The sequence below is a fragment of the Anomaloglossus baeobatrachus genome, chromosome 1 (assembly GCF_048569485.1).
Source record: "Anomaloglossus baeobatrachus isolate aAnoBae1 chromosome 1, aAnoBae1.hap1, whole genome shotgun sequence".
Classification (NCBI taxonomy): domain Eukaryota; kingdom Metazoa; phylum Chordata; class Amphibia; order Anura; family Aromobatidae; genus Anomaloglossus; species Anomaloglossus baeobatrachus.
The window spans coordinates 635937791-635948085 of NC_134353.1; the positions used below are offsets into that span (position 1 = coordinate 635937791).

The following is a 10295-nucleotide window of genomic DNA, read 5'->3' on the forward strand; positions in this document are numbered from 1 at the left end:
CAAAATGGGGAAATCCACTCGGGAAATTTATTTTCTTTTACGTTGTTGTGGACCAATATATTTAATGTCATTTTATTGTTATTCTTACCTCTGGTTTGTAGATGGTAGATCATTTTCAAGAGCATGGTTTCAGTCATGTTGGGATCATCCCTTGCCATTTTTGGTCGAGTTGTGTTTAGTCAAAGAAAGCATTGCAGATCATACACTCTAATACTAAAGTGGGTTGCCTCTTCTTGTTTTGGAGGTCTGAGGTGGAATGATGCCTACAGATTGGTGTTGGCATAGATTTAGTCTATTTTTGGGAATGCTGGTGGGAGGAGAGGGGATTTTGTATAGCATCTGTAAGCTATTGTTCAGGGTATTGTTTTTTAGGCCTGTGGTTTGTGGTGCTCCACATGTCTAGTCTGGGTATGTGCAAGACTTGAAGTATTACTTGGTTCAATCAAAATAAAATGTGCCCACTTCCTTTTTTTCTGTCTTATCTGATCATCAATATCAAAACATCTAATGCTAAAAAATGTTACTTTGCTATCCTTTTTACATTCAGTAAAAAAACACAAACTATTGAATCTATGTGTTGTATTGCCAAGGAAATATTTTTTCCAAAAGGTCATAGGCTTGGGTGGACAACCCCTCGTGGTCTATTTTATTTTTTATGTAAAAAATCAATAGTCATGATAGGTTTTATAATTCTGAAATGTATTCCCATTGCTCTGGTTATGCTAGTGGAAGGTATAAACATGCACTATACACTATAGATTTAGATTTGTTCTCTGGTCTACATTCTTCTCTTTGCCCATCAATCGATCCAAGACTGAAAACTTGTTCAGGTGACAGCTATTCCTCCCTACTCCATTATAAACATTCACATGCATAGTGAAGCCCAATATTCATACTTGTTTTAATCGGGAGAAGAGAATAAGCCACTGGAAGGCGCCTGTGTCAGAGGTCTGTCTTGTAAAGGAAAAAAAAGATTGGGCATGTTTAACTCCAACATCACTGATTCATTTTTTTCCCCATCAACTGTCTTCGGGGGAGAGTAGAATTAAACTACACAATCATTATTTGGTTGACCCTGCCAACATGAATAGGCCAAATTTCATCTGGTGAGATGTACAGTCAATTCAGATAACAAGAACATATATCCAGTGGCCTATTTATAGGGGGTGCATTTGTCGCGGGCGGGGAGGAGGGTGTCAGCACACCGCGCTCACCCCTTCTACTCGGGTCCGTCTGCTCAGTGGTGGCTCGAGCCGTAGGCCGGATCCCGGGGGTTTTCCTCGAGCGGCACTCCTCGCCCGTGAGTGAAAGGGGGGTTTGGGATGTTGGGATAATGTCCGTGACGCCACCCACGGTTGTGGTGATTGGTAGCACCACCGCTGCTTAATACGGGGATCCCGGGGATGGTGATGTGGAGCAGCCAGGTGTTGTGTTGCCCCTCCGTGGGTAGGGGTTGGTGATCCCGGGGCCCGGTGATGGTTGGTGAGGTGCAGGGCCTGGTGGGCGCAGGGACGCGGGGGCAGCGCTGTGCCTTGCGGCACTGTGGTACTCACTCAGCCTGAGACATGGACACAGTTTGTACGGTAAACCAACGGCTGGTAGGACGGTCCCACGGACGGTTCACGGTGCTGCGGTTCCCTGCAGTTGACGGTGATGGTCACTCTTCCCTGCACCTATGTTAAGTCTATTGGTAGCGATGGATTCCCACCGGTTACCCGCTCCCCAACTACAATCTGGGCCGGGGGAGCTCCACACTTTGCCCGCAGGCGCCGGCCCTGGGAAACTGGTGCCTTGGCGGTGGCGGTGTTTCCCCGTTGTGGTTGGACCTTTGCCGTCAATCAGGACTTGCTTGCTGGGAGATCTACGTCTCCTTCACTAACGTATTTAGCAATTTACAGCGACTCCAAGCCTTGCTGGGATCCGAAAAGCCCCTGCTCTGGTGCTGACTGCCCTTTGTATCCGCTCCAGACCACCGGGCACACAGCCAACTGGGTCCTTCCAGTAACCTCCAGACAGTCCCACTCCAGACCTTCACCGCCGTCTGCTGACCTTGCTGATTCCGTCTGGGCACACAGCCACAGACCAACTTCAGGCTTTCTGTCACTTCTCTTACTTCCCTAGTTGTCCACTCCTCACTCAAGCTCTCCCTGAGCTGAACTTCACTCTTGCCCTGCCTGGGCTAATCTGCCTGGTACTTCCTGCCTCCAGAACTGTGATCTCCTTGGTGGGCGGAGCCAACCGCCTGGCCCACCCCCTGGTGTGAACCACCAGCCTCTGGAGGAAGGCAACAAGGATTTGTAGGTTAGCTGGTGTACCTGCAGGGAATGTGGGGTGTGTGTGTTGTTGTGACCTGTGTCCCCTGGCTTGCCCAGGGCGACACACATTTTTAGCAGTCACACCTTGGTCCTTTCAATTAGTGAATGGGAGATAAAGTGCAGTATTTGACAGTTGCCCTAGCGTATTTCAGTTGATCTGTGCAGGATGCTGTGTGTTGGATCCCCACCAATGTCATATTGATGTGCCATCCCACAGATAGGTCAACAATTTTAAAGGGAACCTGCATCAGATTTGGCCCTTATAAACTGCTGCCACCACCAGTAAACTCTAATATACAACATTCTAGAATACTGTATATAAGTGCCTAAACTGCTGTGTATAACATAAAAAAGACCTTTAATTATAGGGCAGTCCGGTCCGATGGGTGTCACTGGTCTCGGTCCGGCGCCTTCTCTCTTCCTTCTATGACCGTCCTCTTTACCTCCTTAATGTGGATGACGCGTCCTATGCACACACTTTTGTCTCTGCCCTGCTGAGGGCAAATAAAAGTATTGTAGTGCGCATGTGTGGGCGTTTTTTTGACCTTTCCCTGCACGTGCGTAAAACAATACTTTACTCTGTCCTGAGCAGGGCAAAGAGACGTGCACGTGTGCAGGAGTGCAATTGAGGACATTGTGTGAATGATGTAGGACGCATCATGCACACGAAGCAAGGAAAGAGAAGAACAGCGATCGCAAGAAGAGAGGAGGCTCTGGACGCCCAGAGACGGCCATCAGACCTCACAGGCGTGTAAAATGAAGGGTCTTTTTATGTTATACAGAGTGGCTTGAGCAGTTATATACAGTATTTAAGAATGCTGTATGTAGGGACTTATAGTTGGTGGCCGCTGTTTATATGGGACAAATCTGGTGACAGGTTCCCTTTAACATTTCAAATAAACCCTTTAAGTCTTGAAAGCATTTTTAAAAGAATATTATAACAGTCTATTATAAGTTGTATCCATAAGTTAAAAAGATGACAGAATTTGAAATTTGGTTCAGGTCAAAATTAATCACGTTAAAGGAGCCTGGCAAGAACCTTGCTTACAAGTGGAAGACAAATGTTTCTATTACTTGCTAAAAGGCCTCATGTATAAAACAGAGACATTAATGCATGGACAGGGCACACAAAGTCACGGTGGTTCTGTACTAATGAGTAGAGTTGAGCGCGGTTCGTGGTTCGTGGTTCTCCAGTTCTAGGCTCGAGTGATTTTTGGGCTGTTCGAGATCGAACTAGAACTCGAGCTTTTTGCTAAAAGCTCGATAGTTCTAGATACGTTCGAGAACGGTTCTAGCAGCAAAAAGCAGGGCTTTTTACAGCTACAGTGTGCAGGAGCCATCGCTGGCAGCCTGCCAGAAGCTGGTAACAAAGATAAACATCGGGTATCCAAGCAAAGCGCTTTGGTTAGTAACCCGATGTTTATCTTAGTTACGTGCAGGAAGCCCACACTTTCCCGCTCAGCTCGCTCCACCCCCTCCTGCCCGCGGCATGTACACATACATACACATACACAAACACACACACACACACACATCCACCCCCCCCCCCGCCCGCCCGCCCGCTCGCTCGCTCGCTCGCTCGGCTTACCTGCGGTGATGAAGTCCCGCCATCCCGACCTCAGCGCTGTCACTGTCCTCCATGGCCGCCGCTTGTCACATCACCTATCGCTTCCGACCCGAGACTGACACTGGCGGTGACGTCACGGACCTCTCGCGATACTTGATGTGAAGGCGCCGGTCATTGACCTCAGTGACAGGGGCTGTCAGTGTACTGGAGATCAGCGCAGGTAATGTACCTCACTGACAGCAGCACTTGTCATCCCCTGCAGTGACCTGGGCTGACCCATTGATGTTAGCTCAGGTCACTGCACTGCTCTCCCAGCCAATGGGGAACATCCTGCTCTTCATTGACTGGGACAGTGTGCATCGTCATGGCAACCCCTTGGATTACACCAGACCTGGATTTGTTTTTCAATCTAATAAATTGGTTAAAGAGGGAATGTTTTGGGGAGTGTTTTTTCAAATAAAAATGTGTTTGTCGTCTATTTTTTTTTTATTACTGACTGGGTTGGTGATGTCGGGTATCTGATAGACGCCTGACCTCACCAACCCCAGGGCTTGATGCCAGGTGACATTACACATCTGGTATTAACCCCAAATATTACCCCTTTTTCTCCACTTTTTCTCCATTTTTTTCTCCACTTATTCTCCACTTTTTCTCCTTTTTCTCCACTTTTTCTCCACTTTTTCTCCACTTTTTCTCCTCTTATGCTCCACTTTTTCTCCACTTTTTCTCCACTTTTTCTCCACTTTTTCTCCTCTTATGCTCCACTTTTTCTCCACTTTTTCTCCTCTTATGCTCCACTTTTTCTCCACTTTTTCTCCACTTTTTCTCCTCTTATGCTCCACTTTTTCTCCACTTTTTCTCCACTTTTTTCTCCACTTTTTCTCCTCTTATGCTCCACTTTTTCTCCACTTTTTCTCCACTTATGCTCCACTTTTTCTCCACTTTTTCTCCACTTTTTTCTCCACTTTTTCTCCTCTTAATCTCCACTTTTTCTCCACTTTTTCTCCACTTTTTCTCCACTTTTTCTCCACTTTTTCTCCACTTTTTTCTCCACTTTTTCTCCACTTTTTCTCCTCTTATGCTCCACTTTTTCTCCACTTTTTCTCCACTTTTTCTCCTCTTAATCTCCACTTTTTCTCCACTTTTTCTCCACTTTTTCTCCACTTTTTCTCCACTTTTTCTCCACTTTTTTCTCCACTTTTTCTCCACTTTTTCTCCTCTTATACTCCACTTTTTCTCCACTTTTTCTCCACTTTTTCTCCACTTTTTCTCCTCTTATGCTCCACTTTTTCTCCACTTTTTCTCCACTTTTTCTCCTCTTATGCTCCACTTTTTCTCCACTTTTTCTCCACTTTTTCTCCTCTTATGCTCCACTTTTTCTCCACTTTTTCTCCACTTTTTTCTCCACTTTTTCTCCTCTTATGCTCCACTTTTTCTCCACTTTTTCTCCACTTTTTCTCCACTTATGCTCCACTTTTTCTCCACTTTTTCTCCACTTTTTTCTCCACTTTTTCTCCTCTTAATCTCCACTTTTTCTCCACTTTTTCTCCACTTTTTCTCCACTTTTTCTCCACTTTTTTCTCCACTTTTTCTCCACTTTTTCTCCTCTTATGTTCCACTTATTCTCCACTTTTTCTCCACTTTTTCTCTACTTTTTCTATGGTCGGTCTACCCATTAGCTCTGCCATGCATAGTGTAGCTCTACACCTACTGCACATGTTACTTTATGATTGACATCTCTTTCGTACCAGAGCTGTCTAAGTCTACTCTGACCCCATATTTGTCATTACTATATTGTCCTTGTACTGTATTATGACATTTGTATCATGTGTTTCATTTCTTGCTGTGTTGCAATTTTTTTGCTGCATCCCAATTGTACCTCTACATTGTTCGAGTTTATGTTATTGTTCTCTCACTCTTATGTGATACTGATTATTGTCATTTTTCATGATTACATGCAGATAAGTCCAATCTGACGAAGGCTCAGGCCGAAACGTCATTTGTAACTTGTTTTGGACAAAAACATATATGCTTATGAAAAAAAAATTTTCTTAATACGGACCAATAAAGAGTGATTTTGCATTACTATCCGTTGTGACTTACTGACTTAGTCTGGGAGATATAGAGTGCCGAGGTTACTCACTAATTTTATCTATTATTACCTCTGAGCACCTATATACCAGTGAGCAGAGCTTCCTCTACAGTAGTTCTCCTGATTAGGCATGCCCTTACCTCATGAGCAGGGCATTGCAGCTTTGGTAGCAACCATTACGACATGGACATGCTGCTGTGGACCCGGGGAGAGTGAGTGCAGATTCATTGCACCCACACTCCTCACATGAAGGGTCCGCACTCCTAGAAAATGGGGGATACGTTCCCTGAGTGTCTCCCCCCCATATTCTAGACGGTCCAGAGTCGTCGTGGGACCCCTTTATTTTTTTTCTTACAATAAATTGGTGAAAGAGGAAATGTTTTGGGGACTGTTTTTTCAAATAAATTTCTTTTGTCGATTTTTTGTTTTTGTTAGTACTGACAGTTTATGATGTTGGGTATCTAATAGACGCCATGACATCACAAACTGCTGGGCTTGATCTCAGGTGACTTTACAGCTAGTATCAACCCGATTTATTACCCCGTTTGCCACTGCACCAGGGCACGGGATGAGCTGGGGTGAAGCGCCAGGATTGGCGCATCTAGTGGATGCGCCACGTCTGGGGTGCCTGCGGCCTGCTATTTTTAGGCTGTGAAGGCCCAATAACTATGGACCTTCCCACCCTGAGAATACCAGACCACAGCTGTCCGCTTTACCTTGGCTGGTGATCCAATTTGGGGGGTCCCCTACTTTTATTGTGTAATTATTAATATTTATAAAATAATTATAAAAAAGAGCCTGAGGGGACCTCCACATTGGATCCCCAACCACGGTAAAGCTGCCAGCTGTGGTTTTCAGGCTACAGCCGTCTGCTTTACCCTAGCTGGCTATCAAAAATGGGGGGACCCAACGTAATTTTTTTTTTTTAACTATTTTTTAAATAGAAAAAATTAATGGGCTTCCCTGTATTTTGATTGCCAACCAAGGTAACGGCAGGCAGATGGGGGTGGCAACCCATAGCTGTCTGCTTTATCTGCGCTGAGAATCAAAAATACCGCGGAGCGCTACGTCATTTTTTTAAAGATTTATTTTTACAGCACTGTGATGTCCAGCAATCAAAATACAGGGAAGCCCATTTTATTTTTAGTTATTTAAATAAATAATTAAAAAAAATATATGTTAGCTCCCACTGCATTTTTTGTATTGCTAGCTAAGGGTAATCCAAGCAGCTACTGGCTGCTAACCCCCACTGCTTGGTGTTACCTTCACTGGCAATGGAAAATCCAGGGAAGCATTTTTTTTTTTTTTTGCCAAAAAGCTACAAAAAAAGGACGTGAGCTTCGCCATATTTTTGTATGCTAGCCAGGTATAGCAGGCAGGTGCTGGAAGAGTTGGATACAGCGCCAGAAGATGGCGCTTCTATGAAAATGCCATTTTCTGAGGTGGCTGCAGACTGCAATTCGCAGCAGTGGGGCCCAGAAAGCTCAGGCCAACCGGTGGTGCGGATTCCAATCCCAGCTGCCTAGTTGTACCTGGCTGGACACAAAAATGGGGCAAAGCCTACGTCATTTGTTTTCTAATTATTTCATGAAATTCATGAAATAATAAAAAAAGGGCTTCCCTTTATTTTTGGTTCCCAGCCGGGTACAAATAGGCAACTGGGGGTTGGGGGCAGCCGTACCTGCCTGCTGTACCTGGCTAGCATACAAAAATATGGCGAAGCCACATAATTTTTTCAGGGGGCAAAAAACTTCTGCATACAGTCCTGGATGGAGTATGCTGAGCCTTGTAGTTCTGCAGCTGCTGTCTGTCTGTATGGAGAAGAGCAGACAGCAGCTGCAGAACTACAAGGCTCAGCATACTCCATCCAGGACTGTATGCAGAAGTTTTTTGCCCACCAAAAAAATGACGTGGGCTTCGCCATATTTTTGTATGCTAGCCAGGTACAGCAGGCAGCCACGGGCTGCCTCCAACCCCCAGTTGCCTATTTGTACCCGGCTGGGAACCAAAAATATAGGGAAGCCCGTTTTTTTTAATTATTTCACTTATTTCATGAAATAATTAAAAAACAAATGACGTGGGCTTCGCCCTATTTTTGTGTCCAGCCGGGTACAACTAGGCAGCTGGGGATTGGAATCCGAAGCACAGGTTAGCCCGAGGTTTGTGGGCGCCTCTGCTGCGGATTTCAGTCCGCAGCCGTCCCAGAAAATGGCGCTCTCATAGAAGCGCCATCATCTGGCGCTGTATCCAACTCTTCCAACAGCCCTGGAGCCGGGTGGCTTGTTGGGTAATCATGAGTTAATACTGGCTTTGTTTTACCAGCCAGTATTAAGCCAGAGATTCTTAATGTCAGGCACGTTTGACCCGGCCATTAAGAATCTCCAATAAAGGGTTAAAAAAAGACACCACACAGAGAAAAAATACTTTAATAGAAATAAATACACAGACACATTAGAGACTCCATCTTTATTACCCCTGTCAGCCCTCCACGATCCTGCTCTTCTGTCTTCTTTCTTTCTAGTGTTGTAGTAGTGACGATTGTAGTGAGGGGCATCACTTGGGGCTGGGGAACCTCCATCCTAACTACAATGCTCACTACAATCGGGAAGCAGCGTGCAGCCTTCACTCCGTGAGTGATCACTGCTGGCTGCTAGCGGTAACGCTGACAGACGCGTTACCATAGCAACGGTGCTCCCGGAGCCGCGGTTAGCGGTGACGTCACCGCTAACTGCGTTGCTATGGCAACGGTGATCTCCGTTAATGACCGGCTGTGTCAGCCGGTCCCTAACGGAACGGGGAGTCGACCGTGTGCTAGAGCATGTCGCCGGTACACGGCGATACACATATGTGCACCGTGTACCGGAGAGATGCACTCGCAGGTCCTACATGACGTGTCATAGTCATGTGACCAGTCTGTAGCCAATGAGATAATAGCCACGTGACTGGTCACATGGCTATTTTGACGTCACGATAGGTCCTGCTTCTCTGCTGGCAGTGCAGGTCACCGGGAGGATTCAGCGATCATCGGATGGAATAGCGGCAGGAGACAGAGTGCAGAAGGGATCGCGAGGACCGGTAAGTGTTATGGCAATGTTTATTAACTGTTTGTGTACATTTATAATGCATTTTTATGTGTTTGTGATTGCCTCCCATTCTAGCCTATACGTTCGAGTTCGGTTCGTCGAACGTTCGACGAACCGAACTCGAACGGGACCCCCGTTCGGCGAACCGGCCTCGAGCCGAACCGGGACCAGTTCGCTCATCTCTACTAATGAGTAGAGTTGAGCGCGGTTCGTGGTTCGTGGTTCTCCAGTTCGCGGCTCGAGTGATTTTGGGGCATGTTCTAGATCGAACTAGAACTCGAGCTTTTTGCAAAAGCTCGATAGTTCTAGAAACGTTCGAGAACGGTTCTAGCAGCCAAAAAACAGCTAAATCTTAGCTTGGTTTCTGCTGTAATAGTGTAAGTCACTCTGTGAATCAAACTATTATCACATTTCAGTGTATAGTGTGCGTGAACAGCGCCTTCAGATTACTGCTGTTTCTATAATGGCGATCGCCATTTTTTTTTTTTTTTTCTTGTCTTCCTTCCCTAAGCGCGCGCGTCTTGTGGGGCGGGCCAGCATGTCAGCCAATCACAGACACACACACACCTAAGTGGACTTTGAGCCAGAGAAGCAACGGCATGTGTGATAGGATCTGCATGTCACATGTCCCTGCATTATAAAACCGGACATTTTCTTCACGAACGCCATTATCTGCCTTCTGCGTCTTTGGTGTCAGACATCAGTGTCGCAGCTCCGTCCTCCTGAGTCCTATAGCCGATACAGCTGTATGCGCTGCATACACAGCGTTAGACAGCTTAGGGAGAGCACATTCTAGCAGTCCTTTTAAGGGCTCAAAGCGGCAGGGTCAGAGAGCCATAAGTGACAGGTCCTGCAAACAGCAACAGCGTCTGTGTAGCCCAGGTCAGGGATTTCCTCCCTGCATTTCACCATTAGGAGGGAATAGAAAGGCAGGCTTCCATTCCTCTACCCAGAGCACCACAATCCTGCCACTGTACCCTCTTGTCCTCTGCACACTCCAACTCATTCTAAGTAAGCCATTATACTAGCAAACACTCAGTGTACCTAGTGGCATCCTATACGTGGCTATTGGACTTTGCTATAGTCCCACTAGTGCAAAGACATTTGCAGAGCACGTCTGCCTGCGTTGCACACTACAACTTTTTTAAACTAAGCAATTTTACTAGCAAACACTCAGTGTACCTAGTGGCATCCTATACGTGGCTATTGGACTTTGCTATAGTCCCACTAGTGCCAAG

The 10295-nt window shown here is 46.0% G+C and overlaps 1 gene segment (V, D, J or C); it reads right to left on the reverse strand.

Annotated features, from left to right (window-relative positions):
* Positions 1 to 158, reverse strand: part of LOC142316933 (immunoglobulin heavy constant mu-like) — a 33493-nt gene extending 33335 nt beyond the window's left edge. Inside the window, 1 exon segment of the C gene segment in view lies at positions 89 to 158. Within this exon segment, the coding sequence occupies positions 89 to 158 (70 nt within the window).
* Between the last annotated feature and the right edge of the window lie 10137 nt (positions 159 to 10295).